General features: G+C 59.9%; 9 protein-coding genes and 4 non-coding genes across 13 annotated transcripts; 8 read left to right on the top strand and 5 right to left on the bottom strand.

The window, feature by feature from the left end:
* Nucleotides 1–88: 88 nt before the first annotated feature.
* On the top strand, nucleotides 89–1,304 carry GGTG_03215 (hypothetical protein; the record flags this gene model as incomplete). The annotated part of the gene is made up of 1 exon (XM_009220993.1): nucleotides 89–1,304. Exon 1 carries the CDS (start codon nucleotides 633–635, stop codon nucleotides 1,302–1,304), a length of 672 nt encoding a protein of 223 aa, XP_009219257.1. The 5' UTR covers nucleotides 89–632.
* A 221-nt stretch (nucleotides 1,305–1,525) lies between these two features.
* On the top strand, nucleotides 1,526–2,338 carry GGTG_03214 (hypothetical protein; the record flags this gene model as incomplete). Its single annotated transcript, XM_009220992.1, has 1 exon — nucleotides 1,526–2,338. One exon carries the CDS (start codon nucleotides 1,526–1,528, stop codon nucleotides 2,336–2,338), a length of 813 nt encoding a protein of 270 aa, XP_009219256.1.
* Nucleotides 2,339–3,493: 1,155 nt separating this feature from the next.
* Nucleotides 3,494–3,604, bottom strand: GGTG_20057. Its single transcript has one exon. It is a non-coding gene; the product is annotated as a tRNA-Ser (tRNA).
* A 166-nt stretch (nucleotides 3,605–3,770) lies between these two features.
* Nucleotides 3,771–4,916, top strand: GGTG_03213 (hypothetical protein). Its single transcript, XM_009220991.1, has one exon. It carries the CDS (start codon nucleotides 4,001–4,003, stop codon nucleotides 4,667–4,669), a length of 669 nt encoding a protein of 222 aa, XP_009219255.1. The 5' UTR covers nucleotides 3,771–4,000; the 3' UTR covers nucleotides 4,670–4,916.
* Nucleotides 4,843–5,939, bottom strand: GGTG_03212 (hypothetical protein; the record flags this gene model as incomplete). Its single annotated transcript, XM_009220990.1, has 3 exons — nucleotides 5,821–5,939; nucleotides 5,611–5,728; nucleotides 4,843–5,525 (listed from the first exon to the last, which is right to left on the bottom strand). Exons 1-3 carry the CDS (start codon nucleotides 5,833–5,835, stop codon nucleotides 4,843–4,845), a joined length of 816 nt encoding a protein of 271 aa, XP_009219254.1. The 5' UTR covers nucleotides 5,836–5,939.
* A 540-nt stretch (nucleotides 5,940–6,479) lies between these two features.
* Nucleotides 6,480–6,565, top strand: GGTG_20056. Its single transcript has one exon. It is a non-coding gene; the product is annotated as a tRNA-Gln (tRNA).
* Nucleotides 6,566–7,350: 785 nt separating this feature from the next.
* On the bottom strand, nucleotides 7,351–7,437 carry GGTG_20055. Its single transcript has one exon. It is a non-coding gene; the product is annotated as a tRNA-Lys (tRNA).
* Nucleotides 7,438–7,532: 95 nt separating this feature from the next.
* On the top strand, nucleotides 7,533–9,635 carry GGTG_03211 (glucanase B). Its single transcript, XM_009220989.1, has one exon. The coding sequence runs from the start codon at nucleotides 7,941–7,943 to the stop codon at nucleotides 9,081–9,083; it is 1,143 nt and encodes a 380-aa protein (XP_009219253.1). The 5' UTR covers nucleotides 7,533–7,940; the 3' UTR covers nucleotides 9,084–9,635.
* On the top strand, nucleotides 9,591–12,180 carry GGTG_03210 (nuclear distribution protein pac-1a). The gene is made up of 3 exons (XM_009220988.1): nucleotides 9,591–10,086; nucleotides 10,182–10,350; nucleotides 10,433–12,180. The coding sequence occupies exons 1-3, from the start codon at nucleotides 10,049–10,051 to the stop codon at nucleotides 11,612–11,614; spliced, it is 1,389 nt and encodes a 462-aa protein (XP_009219252.1). The 5' UTR covers nucleotides 9,591–10,048; the 3' UTR covers nucleotides 11,615–12,180.
* On the bottom strand, nucleotides 11,894–14,316 carry GGTG_03209 (dihydroxy-acid dehydratase). Its single transcript, XM_009220987.1, has 2 exons — nucleotides 13,492–14,316; nucleotides 11,894–13,389 (listed from the first exon to the last, which is right to left on the bottom strand). The coding sequence occupies exons 1-2, from the start codon at nucleotides 14,161–14,163 to the stop codon at nucleotides 12,151–12,153; spliced, it is 1,911 nt and encodes a 636-aa protein (XP_009219251.1). The 5' UTR covers nucleotides 14,164–14,316; the 3' UTR covers nucleotides 11,894–12,150.
* A 108-nt stretch (nucleotides 14,317–14,424) lies between these two features.
* Nucleotides 14,425–15,798, top strand: GGTG_03208 (hypothetical protein). Its single transcript, XM_009220986.1, has one exon. The coding sequence runs from the start codon at nucleotides 14,602–14,604 to the stop codon at nucleotides 15,694–15,696; it is 1,095 nt and encodes a 364-aa protein (XP_009219250.1). The 5' UTR covers nucleotides 14,425–14,601; the 3' UTR covers nucleotides 15,697–15,798.
* Nucleotides 15,799–15,839: 41 nt separating this feature from the next.
* On the bottom strand, nucleotides 15,840–15,913 carry GGTG_20054. The gene has a single exon. It is a non-coding gene; the product is annotated as a tRNA-Val (tRNA).
* A 164-nt stretch (nucleotides 15,914–16,077) lies between these two features.
* GGTG_03207 (hypothetical protein) lies at nucleotides 16,078–19,610 on the top strand. The gene is made up of 7 exons (XM_009220985.1): nucleotides 16,078–16,247; nucleotides 16,329–17,451; nucleotides 17,551–17,829; nucleotides 17,904–18,313; nucleotides 18,395–18,671; nucleotides 18,749–18,842; nucleotides 18,913–19,610. Exons 2-7 carry the CDS (start codon nucleotides 17,174–17,176, stop codon nucleotides 19,246–19,248), a joined length of 1,674 nt encoding a protein of 557 aa, XP_009219249.1. The 5' UTR covers nucleotides 16,078–16,247; nucleotides 16,329–17,173; the 3' UTR covers nucleotides 19,249–19,610.
* Nucleotides 19,611–19,616: the final 6 nt, after the last annotated feature.

Here is a 19,616-nt window from a genome sequence, read left to right as displayed (position 1 = left end):
ATGTGCTCGCTCGCCTGTGCTTCCTCGCGTCGCCTTGGCACATTCTCGGGTGCGCTTGCTCGCTCCCCAGATTTTCGGATCGTCTTATGGCGAGCAGCTATGGTGGGGAAACCGAAATATGTCATGTGTGTGGCGTCCGCCGACCGACCCCCTTCCTCGCTGCTTGGCTGCGCCTCGAATTGTGACACAAAGGGGCTGTCGACTTTGGCTCGGCGAAAAAGACGGGACGATTTAGCGCGGCTCAACAACGGTGTCGAAGATGGTAACCTGGACGTCTTGACCTGCGAACCCACGGACCTCGTGCCCAGAGCTGACTGACAGCAAACCGTCTAGCAAGCAGGCCGGCGACATTGGGCGAGTGGTTGGGCAACATGTTTAGATGCAACGTGTCATGAGTCTGGTGTAATTTCGCTGCCCTGAAGTTGAGCTGAAAACGCCTGTCAATGGTAGTTGATGGCTGCCTGGCTTGCACGCTCGGACGGTTTACTGCACACCGAGAGTGGTTTTGATATTGCCGATCGACTTGTGCATCCTGGCTCACAGGGCATCTCTCCAGTACGCACGAGCAGCAAAGAGCTCCAGCTCCCGCCGGCTTGTGCTGCTCGGCTCCAGCTTTGGCACCGCCACCCAGCATGAAAGGCCAGGGGTCTGGAGCCACTGAGGTTATCGTGTTAAGCATTCTTCCCGCGCCCTCGAGGGCCCACGGGTGGGGATTGTCACCCCTGATTCGGTGCGGCACTCGCGCGAAGGCGAGTTGCGATTGGTCCACGGGCATTCAACGACCAAGAGGTGCCATCGTGTTCCTCCTCTCCACAAACAATCACTGCTCTCGTTTGGCGATCGCCCCCGGGTTTCCCGGCGCTTTCAGGGCTCTCAGGGCTCCCAGGGCTCCCAGGGCTCCCAGGGCTCCCAGGGTTCCCAGGGCTTCCAGGGGAGGAACCATCCCGGCCGCTCACAGCTGCTCTCCCGCCGCCATCTCCCTCGAGAATGCGATAGGCTGGCCAGAGTGGAAGGGACCCTCTTTGGAGGGCCGCCCCTCGACTCTTGGGCCCCCTCTTGGCCTGCCGAATTCCGTCCTCCTCCTCCCCCCTGGGGTTGGCGCAAAGGCGCGCGAAATCGTGATGTTTGCTGTTTGGGCCTCGTCTGCCACGACCCCTTGCAACACACCCCCGCGCCTGCTGACGGTGGGAGCGCGGCGGGCGGCAATGTTTGCCCGTCTGGCGTCTGGCGCCTGGGCACGCCAACTTGGCCGGCGAGAGCCCTCACTTGCTGAGCATCGCGCCCAGCCCGAGATGGATATATAAGGATCAGTTCCGGCGCCCTCTTGTCCATCAAACTTTCCTATCATCATCATCATCATCATCTTCCAACACATCCTCTTCATTCATCCTCTTCTCTTCTTCTCTATCCGGACTGGTTTCCACTTCAACTTACAATCCATATTACACACTTTCTCCTCGGCCCGGTGCTTTTTCCCACACCCACGACCTTCCAGTCACACATCCTCCTCACAACTCTCATCAAAATGCGTTCCTCCACCATCATCTCTGCCGTCTTCCTGGCCGGTGCCGAGCTCGTTGCCGGCCATGCCGCCATCATCAAGGCTGTCGGCGATGCCGGCGGTGAGGGCATGGCCCTCGGCATCGACACTGCCACCCCCCGCGACGGAACCCGGCGCAACCCCTTCCAGCAGGACGCCACCCGCTTCAAGGGCGCCGCTGCCGCCACCGTCGGCGAGACCCTCGGCGGTGGTACCAACAACATCGCCGCCGGCACCGCCGCCATCATGGCCGAGACCGGCGCAGAGCTTCCCCAGGTTTCCGCCGGCGGCGAGCTCACCATGACCCTGCACCAGGTCAACGGCGACGGTGGCGGCCCCTACACCTGCTCCATCAACGCCGACGGCACCGCCGCCCAGTGGACCCCCATCACCGTCAAGACCACTCCCCCCGGCCAGAACTCCCGCAACCGTCAGGGCGCCGCCACCGACTTCCCCCTCGTCGCCTCCATCCCTGCCGGCCAGGCTTGCACTGGCAGCGTGGCCGGTCAGGAGAACGTCTGCCTTGTCCGCTGTCAGAACGCCGCCCGAGCCGGCCCCTTCGGCGGTGTCGTCCCCATCCAGGTCGGCGCTGAGGCTCCCGCCGCCGAGGCCCCTGCCGCCGGTGGCAACGCTACCGCTCCCGCCGAGCCGGCCAAGGCCGCCAAGGCCACCAAGGCAAACAAGGCCGTCGCCGCCCGCGCCAACCTGGCCCGCGAGATCCTCCGCCGCGAGGCCCTCCTCCGCAAGGTCCTCAAGCGCCAGTCGGTCGACGAGGACGACGAGGAGGAGGAGGAGTAAGCCGTCTCCTCTCTCAGCTTTTGGCGGAGCTTGTTTTGTTTCGAAGAGAGTAATTTTTTACGATACCATGACACGGCACACAACCCGGGTCTCTTGCTTTAGACGGCGACAAAAGAAGATACACGGAAGAATAGGAGGAAGAAAAGGGATACCCCCGCGGCGCCCCTTCGGGCCCCTTGGTATGTGTGCTCAGGAATGGTCATTCGCTCGGCCGGACCGTGGAGAAGCCACACAAGGTTAATAAGACGCGGCCACAACGAGCGTCGGGCGCGTGCCAGTCACCGCAGCCCTTGGATTGGGATACCCAGTGATACGAGACCTTTGCGGTTTTTGATTCCCCCCTTTCCGGCTGGGAAGCTTAATACCCCTTTGGAAGACATGCCCGATACAGTGGGATTTTCCATATTGTAACATTAGTGGATAGGATGAATGAAGAGTTGATGATCGACTTTCTGGCTTCCATGGCGTGATGTTTCCTGCGACTGACACGAGTGACATGCCTATGAAACGAAACGCTGGCGCTTGAATCTCCAAACACTTGGCTCACTGGTGGCACTTGAAGTGACTCCTTCCAGCCGCCACAGTCAAGGCTGCTCGAACGTGCTGGCTCATTAGGTGAATGCTGACCATGGTGGATCTCCTTCCAGATTAAAACCACATCCCATCTCACCAGCTCCATCAAGCCCTGAGCCCTACGACAGGTGGGACGGGCACTGTCATGGATGTCCACTGACTGCCGCACATACACCAGCAAAAATCAGTCAGAAGTCGCCCCCGTCGCCAGGCGAGTCGTGTCCATCATATTCCACACCCGCCGCCCCTTGCCCTCAACAACTTTCCTTGGGCAAGATGGCCGAAGTTGGTTATGGCGTAGGATCAGGGTGATATCACAGTCTTCCTATGGAGAAATCCGCGTGGGTTCCTCTCTTTACTTTGGTAACTTTTTGTGCTGGTGCAAACACAACCGGCATATATAGCGGCCGTAAACTAGTTGCTTAATTCCAACGAAGCAAAACAAATGGGGATGTAGCAACAGTTGTATTAAATATTTGTTTTTTATGTATAATTTAAAATAATTAAGCAAAAAAATGGCTGATCTTGGAGTAAAAACTACTAACGAGGACGTAATGTCCCACCCTCAACACGTAGCCCGGACGACAACGACAAGATTCGAACTTGTGCGGCCGAAGCCATTAGATCGCTCTGAAGCTGCCGAATCGCAGCTTCGGTTCGAGTCTAACCCATTAACCACTCTGGCACGTTGCCCGACGCTTATTGGATGGATTCGGGGGCTCCAAGGTGTGTCCATGAGCGGTGCTTCCCCATAGCATTGTTAATTGGAGTCAAGTGGGGCGCATCTTTTTTCTTAATCCGGGCTGCCAGCGCTCACGCCCTCTGGCACCGTGAGCGTCCGCATATATGCTGACCGGCCGTGGGGCTGAATAGTAACACTTGGGTAATAGACATGACGTTAATCTTACGGCGCTGCTTTTCACGTTCCCGCCAGCTCGTTTTCTTTTTATGAAGAGGATGTCGGACCTTGCTATCAGCCAAATACCCATCCCTTCTCGTTCTTTCTCACTCATCTCGACATCTTAACCCCAAGCACTGCACCCACCACGCTACACCCATCTCCGGGCCAGACACCCCCAGCATCCCGCCATGCCCAGCGACTTCGACAAGCAGGAGTACTGGCGCGACCGCTTCTCGTCCGAGACCGACTTCGAGTGGCTCGCGCCGTCGGCGACCCTCATGGACGCCATGGAGCCGCTCCTGGCGCGGCTGCCCGCCACGGCCCGCATCCTGCACCTGGGGTCCGGCACCAGCGACCTGCAGAACCACCTGCGGCGGCGCGGCTTCCTTGACGTCACAAACGTCGACTACGAGCCGCTGGCCCTCGAGCGCGGCCGCCGCATCGAGGCCGCCGCCTTCGCCGGCGACGTCCGCACCCGCTACCTGGCCGAGGACGTCACGCGGCCCGGCCTGGCCGCCCGGCTGCTCCTCCGCGGGGACGACAAATGTGGGCAAGGTCCCTCCCGCCCGTTCGACCTGGTCGTCGACAAGAGCACCGCCGATGCCGTCTCGTGCGGCGGCGACGGTGCGCTTCTGGCCATGTTGGCCGGCGTCAGGGAGTGCATGGCCGACTCGGCCCGCTGGGTCTCGCTCAGCTACTCGGCCACGCGCTACCGCCGCGACGGGCTGCCCTTCCACGTCGAGGTCATGGACAGGCTGCCCACGCCCAAGCTGAAGGAGCACGACCCGGACATCTTTCACTGGGTCTACCTGCTCAGCCCACGGAGCGCGGGGGGTGTTTCCTCGCGTTTGAGTTGATGTCCAAGTGTGAATGCATTGCTATCTGAAATCATAATACAAAGACAACCGATGACATGGTTACAAAAGGACGTCAACAAGGGGCTGTGATGCTATGCTTCTGGTCTACAACTCGCCTGGTGACAGGAAGAAGGGGTGAGCAAAGTCAAGCGACTGAGAGTGAGGGTCTATCGTCAATGCAGCTTCCTCGGCCTGCCGCCAAGCTGACCCCAGTACTCCCTCATGAGGGGTTTCATGTCCTTCCACAGGAGGTCGGCGGCGACCTCGTAGGTCTCTTCGTACCCGCAGTACTCGACCTCGACGGCCAGCTCCCATTTTCCCCCCTTGCCCCCATTCCCCTCCTTGCCCCCGGTCCTGCGCACGACGGGCGGGTACATGAGCGCAAACACGTCGTTCTCGCGGCCGGTGCCCTTGAGGGCGGCCTCGCGGGAGCCGGACGGGTGGGCGCGCCAGTAGGCGACCAGCATGTCGAGCCGGTGGCGGTGCATCACGTCCTCGAGCACCCACGAGTTGGCGCGGCTGGCCGCCCTCTTCCACTTCACCAGCACCCGCATCTCGCCCGTCTCGCGGTTGTACTCGTGCTTGACGATCTTTTCCGCGTCGCGCGTGTCCGTCTGCTCGTCGGGCGTGCCGTCGACCCCGCACGGCCGCTTGTCCTGGTCGACCCACGTGGCGTAGAGCAGCCGACGCCGGATGGCCCGGCCGTCCTCCGCCGGCGCGAGGTCTTCCCTTATCGTGGCCTTCTTCCTCGCTGCCGCTGGCTGTTCTTGCTCTGTTACAGTGTTAGCCCGGGCTTTCGTCAGACTCAAAGCTTCGCTGGCAATTTCGGACAGAGACGCGTCGGGCCGGTCGGGATCTATGTGTCTCAAGATGTCAGTGACTGGACTGGGCCGGCTGGGGGTCAGGGGCTGCGGGAGTTGTTGAGAGTATCGCGATCTGACCTTTACCAGATGAGTCAGCGTCCTGGACGACGCTCTCGTCCGCATCCTGGACGACGCTCTCGTCCGCATCCTGGACGACGCTCTCGTCCGCGTCCTGGACGACGCTCTTGTTAGCGCCCTGGACGACGCTCTTGTTAGCTTTCTCGTCGGCGCTCCTGTCACGGCTGGGAGGAAGTCTGGGAAGTCTGGGCTGGGAGGAAGTCTGCGCACCATCTTTTTCGGCATGGTGGAGAATTCTCTGTGCCAGTGATCACAACCAAGTCGTTGTGCTTCGTTGAGGCGATGGAGAGGAAGGATGGTGGCGGAGACGTTCGAGCGGAATGGAGCTGGACTCTTGACCTTTTATAACACAAGCAACAAAGAAGAAAGGTTCGGATAAGCAGAGAGACGTAGAGATTCCGACGGAAACATGTGGCCCTGCCACTGGTAGTAGGTTCGAGATGCGGCCGTCTTGGAACAAACCACTTGCAGGGCAAACAGTGAGCATGGAAACCGCATTCCAACCATCTACGAGCAAGCAGATATAGCAATCCCCTGTGCAGTCTACTGGCGTGGCAAGCATCACATGTTTCCCCTCCCGGCTTGGAAGATGCTAGTGTCTAGATCGTGATTCGGCCCTGAGGTTGTTCGCATTTTGCCTTTTGTCCACGCTGCATTTCGGGGCTGTTCTACACATGCCGCCTCGCGGCCACACCCTACTTTTATCTGCCATTTAACTCGCCCATCAACTGACCATCCGATATCTGAAGATCATTGATGCCTGCCTAGACGGGTTGTGCTATGGCCGTGGACCAGGAGGGTCCGCCCCATTCCGTTCCACCCCCTGATGGAGAAGCGCCACGTCCCCGTCGGACATCTAAAGAATACAAGGTCGTATAGTGTAGTTGGTTATCACACCAGGTTCTGATTCGAGAATCGTCTCCTGGTGGCCTGGGTTCGAATCCCAGTAGGACCTTTTGCTGCAGGCGATAGCTGCCGCGCTGGCTGGCAGTCTTGCTCTTGTTCTTTTTGTTTCCCTCGCATAGGCTGGCTAGAATCCAACCATGAACAGTCGGCCCTTTTTTGCACAGGAGTCGGGCAGAGCACGTTGCACAGCTGGCAGAAGCCAAAGTCGGTTTCTCTAACATGAACTGTGCGAGAATCAACTGAAGCCCATACATTGCTGTTACCACTTCAACGTTCTGCCGTCGAAATCCCCCCTTGCTCGGCGTGCTGCTCTCCAGTGTCCACTTGCTCCGTTCACGACATGTGGACGGGAAAATTTTCCTCGGGGTGAGTCAAATCCACGGAGACGAGGACGGGACTCCCTGCTTTCTTAGGGCTCGCCTTGTCGCCTTGCCCTTTTTGGCAATCAGAACCACTTACACCTCGAGGCTCGCGAATCCTCGCCGTAGGGAGCCACAAGAGACCGATGGGAGCCCCTAACCGACATCGATCCAAACGGGCAGGATGACCGAGTTCTGCTAGTCACGCAAGTGGCGTGGGTTCGAATCCCACTTCTGTCATATCAGCTTGCTCTTGTAAAACGAGGAGCGGGCGCAAACCTTTTTGTTGGTAAAAGCTTGCTGCAAGGGTTGCAGGTTACCTTTGTACGTAAAATTTAAAACGGTTAATTATTTAACAAACTAAGAATTGCGTGTAAGGATGTACAATTTTAAAATACATAAGAATAAGTTGCGCTGGGTTAGCAAAAAAAATAAGCAAAAGAGTTGGGCAGTCGCGTTGCGAATGCCCTCAGCACGCCCCAGGCGGGATTCGAACCCGCAGCCTTGGGATTATATAAGGGTAATAAAAGTCCCACGCTCTAACCAATTGCGCTACCAGGGCTGTGTGTTGTCCGACTCATTTTGCTGTGTCTTTATTCTCCCCAGCGCGCCTGGTGTGGGGAATCTTTGACGCCGACAGCCAGTTTGAGCTGACTGGAATGCGTTTGAATCATCACACTTGCCCGGCTTGAGAGGGGTAATGCCTGGTAACTGCAGAGTGCCTCTGCGGAGCAGCTCGTTCTCTCGTAAAATCGCCTACCCCAGCCTCCACCTGGTGGGTGACTTCGTGGCGGACGCGGTTGCACCATCTTGGCGTGATTCCAGTGCTGCCAGCCAAGTTGGCCGATGACGCACGCTGGTGGGATGCAGCTGCTATATCAAGCCCACCAGGCCCAAACTGGCGGAACCACGCATAGCCGTCAACAAACAGCGTCTCACTTCACTCCGCAGAAGCCCCCCTGTCTGCCTGGTATTCTTGGGATATCGACACTCGCCACCGACCCGAGACAGCACTGACTCGCGAGTGTAACTTACTGCCTTTGGCTTTATTCACTCCTGGCCAAGATGCCTCAGTCACTCGACATCCAGCTTCGAAACGAGTCGAATTCGGGCGACATTTTCGCCTATATTACCGGCCTTGCGCTGCAGAGGAACTCGGCCAGGGTCCTTCTCAAATCGGATGGCAGGGGGCTGTACTACCCAGAGAATCCACCAAAGCTCCTGGTTCCGCTGGCGGAGGACTGTGCCATCCCTCTGGGACCGCCGGGAAATGTGGTGACGGTTCACATACCCCAAATGGCCGGTGGGCGCATCTGGTTCAGCAGTGGCGGGAAGCTCAAGTTCCTGCTGAATCCCAGCCCGGCCGGCGCGGCCCTGGTCGAGCCATCGGTGCTGAACCCGTCGGATCCGAATGCGAACATCGACTTTGCATTCGCCGAGCTTACGCTCAACAACGACCAACTGTTTGCCAACATCAGCTACGTCGATTTTGTACCCCGTCTGCCCATCGCCCTGGCACTTGAAGAGCCTGGCGGCGGTCTCCAGCAGGTGGCAGGCATGGCCAGCGATGGGCTCGAGCAGGTTTGCGCGAAACTGCGTGCCCAGGCTGAAAAGGACAAGATGCCGTGGGACAAACTGATAGTGCAAAAGAAGGGGCAGCCACCGCTCCGTGCTCTGAGCCCGACGCACGGGAGGGGAGTGGGTGCTAGGTTCGACGGCTACTTTGAGCCTCTCGTGGAGGAAGTGTGGCGGAAGTACCACTGCAACCATGGCGGGTGCAGCCTCAAGATCGACACACAGGCGGCGCCCGGGGTGCTTCCCGGCGCCATCGAGGGGACGAACGAGCTGGTCATCGGGGGCGAGAAGTTTGGCAAGCCGACAACGGCCGACATACTGGGCTGCAACAGCGGGCCGTTTGCCACAGGGCCGTCCGCCAGGCGCAACGCCATAATCCCACGGCTTGCTGCCGCCTTTTCGCGCGGCTCCATCGTCGACGCCGAGGAGCATCCGTCACATCCGTCCACCTTCTATCAGCAAGGCCCGGCCAACCACTACTCCAGGATAGTGCACGAGGTAACGCTGGATGGCAAGGGGTACGGGTTTGCATACGACGACGTCCAACCAAGCGGCGGGGATGATCAGTCTGGGAAGGTGAATGCGGGCAACCCCAAAGCATTCATTGTTAGTGTTGGCGGGTTTGCGGCGTGACTAGCGAGGCAAGGTAGTGGTTTGGGAGTGAGTCCTAGGGACGCAGGGCAAACAATATCTCATGAGCGGAGCTCCGCTTTGGTGTGTAACGTCCACCAAGATGCATGGTTTGAGCGTCTGCTTAGATTGGAGATGGAACGAAGAATGGCGTCGTTTGCTCGCCCCGTTTGTCAGGGGCTTTTAGAAGACATGGAGAGAAGTATTTGGAGATGGCATCTGTGGAGAAAGAGCAGCTGGCTCATAAAAACCACCCCATAGACATGCACTTAGCATCTTGGGATGCACTTGATCAAAGCTGGGCAGGAGTTCAGCTTCCATTTTATCTGGCTCTAGCAGCTTCCCATCCATCAGACCAGGGCCTCGCAGCTTCAAATTGAGACAAGCACTGGCGCTGGCGAGTGGGGTGGCACCTCCCTGACGGGAGGGCAATGGGATTTATTGATGGAGATTTGAGCCCAAATGATGGTGGCAGGGGTCTGGCTCCAGTGGTGGCAGTGGAACAATCCAGTCTGGTGGGATCAATTTGGATTGATTGACTGTGCCGACGACCAGCACATAATTTTTCAATCGCATTGAATCAATCGCATTGCCACGAGCCTTCTCCCACCCCGACCCAAGAAACAAACGCCTCAAAGAACTGCGAACCAGGCTTGGCTCTCTCGTCTGTCAATATATCACGCCCGCCTCGCCCATCCAGCCATCGCCGCACTTGGGCTCGAACCACGCCCACTCCAGCTCGTCCATCAGAACCCCTTGGCCCGCTCTGACCTGACCGCCAGTTGTTGCCAGTGGCCGAGACCTGACGCCGCGACAACCCCACACCCCGGAGCCCGACTGCCACGGCCATCTCCAGGTTTTCCCCGCCGGTGGGCGATGGTGCTCGCCCGAACCCTTCGATCGCTGGAGAACGGGCGCACGACCACAGACTGCCGGCGTAGCAACACTGCCGCCACCACCCGCCCACGATGGCCTCCCTCCTGACCCCTCGGCAGGCTGACGAGCTGTGAGTTGCCCGCCCCTCCCACGCCTGCCCTGCCATGCGCGCGAGTCGCCTGTCGAGACCCGTCCCTAACCGCCATGTCCACCGCCGCACCGCAGGCACAAGGCCATCGTAGCATACCTGTCGGCGAACAACCTGTCCAACACGTCGAATGCGCTCCGAGCAGAGCTCAACCTCCCCGAGGAGGTCTTCGATGCCGCCACGCAGAAGAAATATGAGGGCCTGATCGAGAAGAAATGGACGAGCGTTGTCCGCCTGCAGAAAAAGGCATGTAGTGCTACCGCCTTCCCACACGCGCTTCTGCTGCCGACAGCCTTGGACTAACCTCATCCTTTACCCCACCGCGCAGATCATGGACCTGGAGTCTCGGAATAGCGCCCTACAGAGCGAGCTCGACAACGCGACGCCCCTCTCCCTAGCTAAAAGGAACTCGGACCCAACATCATGGCTTCCCGCCCCCAGGCCGCGTTACTCGCTGGAGTCACACCAAAATACCATCAACTGTATCGCATTCCACCCCGTTTACTCCTCCATCGCCTCAGGTTCCGACGATTGCACGATCAAGATATGGGACTGGGAGCTGGGCGAGCTTGAGCGGACCATCAAGGGCCACACTAGGCCGGTCCTAGATGTGGATTTTGGAGGCCCCAGGGGCGGAATTCTGTTGGCTTCGTGCAGCTCTGACCTGAGCATCAAGCTCTGGGACCCATCCAACGATTACAAAAACATCCGCACACTGCCGGGACACGACCACAGCGTCAGCGCCATCCGATTCATGCCGTCGGGCGCCACCGGAGGATCGGGCAACTTGCTGGTGAGCGCTAGCAGAGACACGACACTGAAGATATGGGATGTCACGACCGGCTTCTGCCTCAAGACGATACGCGGCCACACAGCATGGATCCGCGACGTCTGCCCCTCTTTTGACGGCCGCTATCTGCTCTCCACGGGCGACGACTCGACATTGCGCCTCTGGGACATTTCAGTCTCCAACCCGGAGAACAGGCTCACAATGGTTGGCCACGACCACTACGTCGAATGCTGTGCCTTGGCACCGCCAACCACATACCCATACCTTGCCCGTCTGGCTGGCTTGAAAAAGCCACCACCAGCCGCTAATGCGGCCGAGTTCATGGCGAGCGGCTCTCGAGACAAGACCATCAAGATCTGGGACTCGCGTGGGACGTGCCTCAAGACACTAATTGGCCACGACAACTGGGTCCGCGCTCTCGTCTTCCATCCCGGCGGCAAATATCTCTTCTCCGTCTCAGACGACAAGTCGCTGCGCTGCTGGGATCTCGACCAGGACGGCAAGTGTGTCAAGACAATCGGCGGCGACGTGCACGAGCGGTTCGTGACTTGTTTGAGGTGGGCTCCTGGCGTCGTCACGGACGCGCCGGTGAAGGATGGAGATGCAGGACAGTCGAATGGGACCCCACGTAAAAAGACAGAGGCTGCCCCTGAGGTGCGCATCCGGTGTGTCGTCGCCACAGGAAGTGTGGATATGAAGCTGCGCATCTTTGCGAACTGAGTCTCGTCGCAGTTTCTGGCCGAAACCTAGACTTTGTTGAGGTGATATGGGTGCCATGGATTCGAATCGGCTGAGCGACAGACCCCGATGGCTTGCTGGATCCTCCAGCGCTGGCCCAGGCCACGTCGCGGGGCCTCTGATGGGACTGGTGGGGGGACGATGATGTTGTCAAAGCTGGCAGCACAGACAAGACGAGGCTTGCGTGTGGAACAGCCTCGATAACAAACGCTTTGGGATGTGTTCAGATCCTGATCCATTTTGGGGATCCGGTTTTGAGGCTCCTTGGTTAGCTCACTGAACTGGTCTGGAGCTGAGATGGATTCTACCAAGCAGTGCTGGACAGGGCTGAGGAATTCCGTGCACTTGGGAGGCATCTGCAGGGGTGAAGCAAGCTTCAGCTTTCCCCCTAGACACACTGGCTGGTTTGTCCGTCACTCGAGGTGATTCATGATTACATTACAGAATCAGATAGATACCCGATACTCAAAACAATGTGGTGATGTCACCCTCATTATCTCCCGCGCCACTCTGGCTTTTTAGCACCCGGCAGCAGTCAGGAAATCAAAGTCGGCTCCAAACTGGGCCTGGTTCACGCTCCTCAGATAGAGTCCCCTGTAACCCCTGACGGGCGTCTTGGTGGCCCCCTGGCCCTCGGGCGCGCGGTTGAGCGTTTCGGCCCTGAGGCGCAGGCGCTCCTGGATCTCGGCCTCGGGGACCTCGAGGTGGAGGACGCGGCGCTCCACGTCGCAGCATATGACGTCGCCGTCGCGCACGACGCCGAGCACGCTCTCGGGCAGGGCGGCCTCGGGCGAGACGTGCAGGACGACGGCGCCGCCGGCGGTGCCGCTCATGCGGCCGTCGCTGATGCGCAGCATGTCGGCCACGCCGCGCGCCGCCAGCCTGCGCGGGATGGGCACCAGCCCGGCCTCGGGCATGCCCGGGTTCCCGACGGGGCCGATCCCCCGCAGCACCAGGACGCTGTCGGGGCCGATTTCGGCGGCGGCGGACTCGTCGTCGAGTCGCGCGGCCAGGTCGGCGGCGCCCGAGAAGACGACGGCCGGGCCGCGGTGCCGCAGCAGCCGCCGGTCCTTGACGGCCGACGCCTTGATGACGGCCCCGCCCGGAGCCAGGTTGCCGCGCAGCACGGCCAGCGGGGCCAGGCCGGCGGGTTGCAGCGGGTCCGAGAGGGGGCGGATGATGACGGCGGCGCCGGGGGAGGAGGACGAGGACGTCGTCGACACCGGGTACGGCTGCCCGTTGGCGGAGGGAGCGGTGGCGTCCAGCACCTCGCCCAGGGTGCGGCCGTCGACGGTGGCGGCGCCGAGGCGCAGCAGCGGGCGGAGCTGGCGCAACAGGGCGGGCATGCCGCCGGCGGCGTGCATGTCCGACAGGTAGTTGTCGCCGCTGGGCTTGAGGTCAACGAGCAGCGGGACGGCGCGGCCGATGTCGTCGACTGTCTGCAGCGTCACGGCGCCCGGGGCGAGACCAGGGTGGCGGCCCGCGATGGCGAGCAGGTGCACGACGGCGTTTGTGGAGCCGCCCGTGGCCTGCAGCACCACGAGGGCGTTGTGGAACGAGCCGGCCGTCAGCAGCTCCTGCGGCCGCGGCCCGCCGCCCGCCGCGAGGGCCGCCGCGATCCGACCCGTCTCCTCGGCGATGCGCAGGCGCGCCGAGGACACGGCCGGGGCTGTGGCGCCGAGTAGGGGCATCAGGCCGAGGGCGGCGGTCACGCAGGCCATGGTGCTGGCGGTGCCCATGACGCCACAGGTTCCTCCCTGGGTTCCGGCGCGGGCCCTCGGCTGTCAGTAAAGGTGGCCACTCCGTAGGTACCCATCCAGCATCGTTTTTTTTTTTTTTCAACGTGGCGGACAGCATACCGTCGGGGCCAGCTCCTCGTTGAGGGCCGAAATGTCCTCAATGTCCATCTCGCCGGCCCTGTAGGCGGCCCAGTTGCTCCGGCAGTCGGTGCAGGCGCCGACGCGGCGGCCCCTGTGGCTCCCCGGCATCATGGGCCCCGTGACCAGCGGCACGACGGGCTTGTTGGCCGAGAGCGCGCCCATGATCTGGGCGGGCACCGTCTTGTCGCAGCCGCCGACGGCGACGACGGCGTCGACGGGCTGGCACCGGATCATCTCCTCCGTGTCCATGGCCATGAGGTTGCGCAGGAACATGCTGGTGGGCGACGCGAAGCTCTCGTGCACGCTGATGGTGGGGAACTCGACGGCCAGCCCGCCCGCCAGGTGCACCCCGCGCTTGGCGGCCTCGATCAGCTGCGGCACGTTGGCGTGGCACGGGTTCAGGGCCGAGTAGGTGTTGATGATGCCAACGATGGGCCGCGAGAGCGCGTCGTCGCTGTAGCCGAGCGCCTTGATGAAGGCCTTGCGCAGGAACAGCGCAAAGTGTGGGTCGCCGTAGCCCGGGAGGCCCTGCCGCAGGCCCCGGTTAGCCGTGATGGGCCGCGAGAGGTCGTAGTCGGCCAGGGGGTCAGGGTCGGGGTCGTTTGCCTCGGCCAGCACTGCTGAGGGCTTGGTGTCTGCTGTGTTGGGCATGGCGTTCGGCGTTTACTAATCCAGGGCCCGATAAAAACAGTCCCAGCTACATTAACTGTAAATCACAGACTCTCTAAAAAAGGAGCTTTATCAGGTGTGAAGCGGATGAATCAAATCGCAGGTTATGTGTCTACACAGACGTTCAAGCGTTTGCCGCTCCGGCCTCACGCAAAGACATCATAGTGCGGAGTAATGGCGATTAGGCTTACACCTTGGGGTCGGTGGTGGCTTCGCGAAAGGGGCGATTTGCCAGTGAAATCGGGGTTATTGCATCTCAGCCCGAGGCCAAACACCCCGATGTCGGCACCCAGAACGGAATCAACAAGTATGCATTCACCTCACCAATGACTCACCCGAGATTCCCAAGTTAATTTTGTGCCCTCGACTGTTGAAAACACCGGCCTTTGACTTTGATCAGCACCACCAATCGCCAGCGAAATGTCATCCGAAACCCCGGAAGCCTCGAAAGATGCCAAGATCTTCGTCAAGGCGCCCGACGCGGAGGCCTTCGCCAGGGACGTCCTCGAGCGCAACGGCGTGCCGGGCCCGGACGCGGCCATCGTGGCCTCGTGCCTGGTGCAGGCGGACCTGCGCGGCGTGGACTCTCACGGCGTCAACCGCATCCCCTCGTACGTCGCCCGCATCCGCCAGGGCGTGCTGGACCCTGCCGCCGTCCCGGAGCTGCGCCAGGTGACGCCGGCGGCGGCGCAGGTGGACGCACGCAACGGCTTCGGCTTCGTGGCGGCGCACCGCGCCATGGCGGCCGCCGTCGACATGGCGCGCGTCTTCGGCCTCGGCATGGTCTCGGTCCGGCGCTCCAACCACTTCGGCATGTCGGCCTGGCTGGTGCAGCAGGCCGCTGACGCCGGCATGATGAGCCTCGTCTTCACCAACTCGAGCCCGGCCCTGCCGGCCTGGGGCGGCCGCGAGCGCCTGATGGGCGTCAGCCCCATCGCCTGCGGCGCCCCCGGCGACCCGCGGCCCTTTGTCCTCGACATGGCGCCCTCGGTCGCCGCCCGCGGCAAGATCTACAAGGCCAAGCGGCGCGGCGAAAAGATCCCGCTCGACTGGGCGCTCGACGCGGAGGGGAACCGCACCGACGACCCGGCCGCCGCGCTCGACGGCGGCGTCATGCTGCCCATGGGCGGGCCCAAGGGGTCGGCGCTGGCCATCATGATGGACGTCTTCTCGGGCGTGCTGTCGGGGTCGGCCTTTGCCGGCCACGTCACCGGCCCATACGATCCGTCCCACCCCGCCGACGTGGGCCACTTCATCATGGCCATCAAGCCAGACCTTTTTATGAGCCTGGACGAGTTCAAGAGTAGGATGAAGTACCTGTACAAGCGGGTGGTTGGGTGCGAGAAGATGGCTGGCGTCGACCGTATCTACTTTCCCGGCGAGATTGAACAGCTTACCATGGAGGAAAGGCTGGAAACGGGTATCCCTTATGTTCAAGCTGAGGTTGACGCCTTGAACTCCGAGGCAGAGCTGGTGGGTGCAAAACGAATCACTGAAAGCAGTAGCATGGAGTGAAGCTAGTGAAACGTCGTAGATATAAAATAATAACAAAGCGAAACATATAAATCCACGTTTAAAAATATGGATGTCTGGGAGCAAAAGTAAGCCTAAAGGAGCAAAATAGCCAATTTCGTTGGAATGTGCAAAAAGCAATTACTTGATCCGACCCAGGATCGAACTGAGGACCTTGAGCGTGTTAAGCTCACGTGATAACCGACTACACCATCGGACCTGTGCAATTGTTGAGACAACATGTGCTTTGTGGAATTATAAAGGGCCTGACAATGTTGTTGTGGGCGGGTGGGTAAAAACTCTTCCGCTTCCTCCCACGTGAGGCTAATCCCCGGATTAAAATTTAAAGAATTGGGGTTGGTTGGGAATTCGTGCGGGGTTTACAGCAAAATTTAGCAAATGGCAAGCGCGCCAAGAGTGCCAAGCGACGCGCTAAGGAGCCTTCATCAAAACGCGGCGGTGACAATGAGGGGAAAAGCACGAGAAACGACGTCGCCCCCCACTGCCCAGGCTTCCGGACCGCGCATCTGCTGCTCAGAGCACGCCGCCACTCGGTACTTCTCGCCGCTCTCGTCGCCCAATCAAGGCAGCGTCCCGCCCCCTCCTCGACGCTAACCTAGCCCGCCCCCCCTGAGCCACCGTCCCTAGGTCTTCCCAAGCTCTCCCGTCGGGCTCGGCAAAGCAAGAAGCAATGCCACGCCGGTTGGCGCTTGAGCTTGGTCTACACCAAGCTTGCTTGGCTCGGGAGATGCGCCCTGGCGTCGTGGCACTTGGGCTGGACTTGCCTTGTAGGGATATAGGGCCTCGCTACTCACATGGTGTTGTCTAAAGCCGGTTAGAAGTAGACTCGGTCGCCCTGACGTTTCCCCGGCGCTTTTTACTTTATAATAACTAAAAACTTCCCCAGGGGAATCCACCCGCTCCGTTGGAACCCCGTCCTCCACGCCCTGCTACACAGTATACACAGTAGAATGCGGAGGACCGGGGACCCCATGCGGGGGTGTGATATCGTATGTGATGTCGGGAGACTCCGGAAGGCATGACTCTGGAGACGCCCAATTACGGCGCCGCCGCGAGGGCACGGCGGAAAAATGACAGACGAGATCGTTTACCTGCGGGGTCTCCTCGGAGCAAATCACGACCCACGCCAGACCCGGGCCCAACCACTTACATCCTTGTTGTCCTTCACACCCCCATTCCTGGATGCCTCCAACGAAGATGGGTCCGGGCCGACTGTTATGATGTATGTTCACCGCAGCCCATCCTTCATGGTTCGGTGGACCTTCGTGGGGGCTGGCGGTGATGGACTGGGCGATTATTTAAAGGGTCTGGCCGACTGTTGCTATCCATCCTGTTCCCTCTCTTTCTGCTCCGGCGGTCTCGTTCGCGACCGGTGTCCTTTTTTCGTTCGGCCGTGGTCCCGTTCCCCTCCCGTCAAGCCACCGCGAGCACGCAGATCTCCTCCTTTTCATCAGTCACCATGGCGGGACCGGCCAAGAAGCCCGTCAACATCTTCAGGCTCAAGAACCTGGACGAACCCCAGGAGATCTTCAACTGGAGGTTATGGTTCGCCGTCTTTTGCTTCGGGCTCCTCGGGGCTGCCAGGGGCGTGGACGAGGGCCTCATCAGCGGCGCCTTCAACTCCAAGGATTTCCAGAAGACCATCAACTATGATTCGTTTTCCAAGGAGGAGAAGACCAACATCAAGGGCAACGTGTCCTCCATGGTCCAGATTGGCTGCGTTGGAGGCTCACTGATGTACGCACGCCCGGCTTTGTCCTTCTTACCCTCTCATACCCATACGTCACACAATTCTGATAGCGGCAGCTGCTAATATTACCTGTTTCGGCTTGCTAGTGCGTTCCTGGTCTGTGATCGCATTGGGAGAATCTGGGCCACCAGACTCCTCTGCCTTCTTTGGATGCTCGGGATCTGTATCTTCATGGCTGCCGATGGAAGCTTCGCCATGATATATGCTGGCCGCTTCATTGCTGGTCTCGGAGTGGGCATGACGCCTGTTGTTGGGCCGGTCTACATTGCGGAGATCGCCCCCGCGAGCGTCAGGGGCCTGTGCACCTGCTGGTTCACCGGGTCCGTCTACATCGGCATCGTGCTTGCTTACTTCACAAACTACGGGTCAGTCAGCCTAATGCATGTCCTAGCACTTGCGTCTATCGTCTACCCCATCTGACTTTCGACGCCCTCTGCAGCTGCGCAATCAACATCGGTGATTCCACACACGCGCGGTGGCTCGTTCCCACCAGCCTGCATCTCATGTTTGCCGGCATCATTTTCGTCCTGTCCTTTTTCCAGCTCGAGTCTCCTCGCTTCCTGATCAAGACGGGCAAGGTCGAGGAGGCCACCAAGACGATGGCGGCGCTCCGGAACATGACGGTGGACAGCGACTACGTCGTGCGCGAGATCCACGCCATCCGGGTTTCCTACGAGGAGGAGCTCGAAGCCACCAAGGGAGCCACATGGGTCGGGATCCTGAAGGAGATGATCCTCATCCCCAGCAACCTCTACCGCCTTTACCTGACCAGCATGGTGCAGTTTCTGTCTCAGTGGTCTGGCGCCGGGTCCATCACCCTTTACGCTCCCGACTTTTTCCATCTGCTGGGTAGGTTCAAGTCTGGACAGACGGTGGTGCGGTGAAGCATACCCTACTCCGACGCAGCGCTAACATGTCCCAACCTCTCAGGAATCTCTGGCCAGAACGAGTCGCTGCTCATCACGGCCGTGTTTGGTGTCGTAAAGCTGGTCGCGGCCGTCATATGCGCCCTGTTCCTGGTCGATGTCATTGGGCGCAAGCGGGCCCTCCTTATCGGCATTACCCTGCAAGCAGTTTCCATGATCTACGTGGCCGGCTTCCTTACCGGGATTCCCGAAATGGGCGTTGTCAAGGACTACAAGCTGGATACCCACGAGGTTGGGCCCAGCAAAGGCGCCATTGCCATGATTTACGTGAGCGGCTTTGGGTAAGTTGCTTGGGGACTCTATCACTCCCTTCTCTTCCATCTCTGTACTACAAAGAGGCTTACTGTTTTCCCTACAGGTGGGCTCTGGGCTGGAACTCGATGCAGTACCTCCTTACTGCCGAGCTGTTCCCCCTGCGCATCAGGGCCCTGGCTACGTCCTTTGCCATGATGGTATGTGCACATAAACTCCGTTTTCAAATTGGCCCGAGACTAACAAGCTGCTTGCTCTTCCGCTTTTCAGCTCCACTTTGTCAACCAGTTCGGCAACGCCCGCGCCGTCCCCAACATGCTCCTGTCGCCCGAGGAGGGCGGCATCTCGCCCAAGGGAACGTTCTGGTCGTTCGCCGCCATCACCATCCTCGGAGGCATCTGGGTGCTGGTTTCGGTGCCCGAGACCAGCGGGCGCTCGCTCGAGAGCATGGACAGGCTGTTCGAGATGCCGTGGTACAAAATCGGCCTCTACGGCAACGCCGACGCCGAGGCCCGCGACACCCAAGCCCAGGAGAAGGAGGAGGCCGCGGGCTTCGAGGCCGACCAGAGGATCGAAACCATTGGGGACGGCGCCAGGAAGGTCTAGGAGTGTAGGCGGGCGGCGGAGTGGCATGCCATGCGGAAGGAGTAGTGGGGGAAGGTTTTCTGCCCTCTTGCGTTTGGCAAATAATCTGGTCAATGATTCTTCCTTGGAGGAAGCATTTTCTCTGGGTTCGGCCATGAGATCTTTGATACCAAAAAAACACTTCGCAGTTAACCGCTATAAAATAACTCTAAGCTGGTAACAAGCAAGCGTTGCATTTGTGTATCCATCGAGTTGTCGACGGACCGAAGCAGTCCAGGCTCGGGTCGTGGCACCTGGTGGGTTCCAGGGGCAGTCGAAACCTGCACCACCCGGATATTAAAAAAATCCCTCATAATACTCCAAATGACATGACTTTCTCGTCAACCGAG

This window comes from Gaeumannomyces tritici (assembly GCF_000145635.1).
Source record: "Gaeumannomyces tritici R3-111a-1 unplaced genomic scaffold supercont2.2, whole genome shotgun sequence".
NCBI classification, from domain to species: domain Eukaryota; kingdom Fungi; phylum Ascomycota; class Sordariomycetes; order Magnaporthales; family Magnaporthaceae; genus Gaeumannomyces; species Gaeumannomyces tritici.
This window is presented reverse-complemented; position numbering and strand designations above follow the sequence as displayed.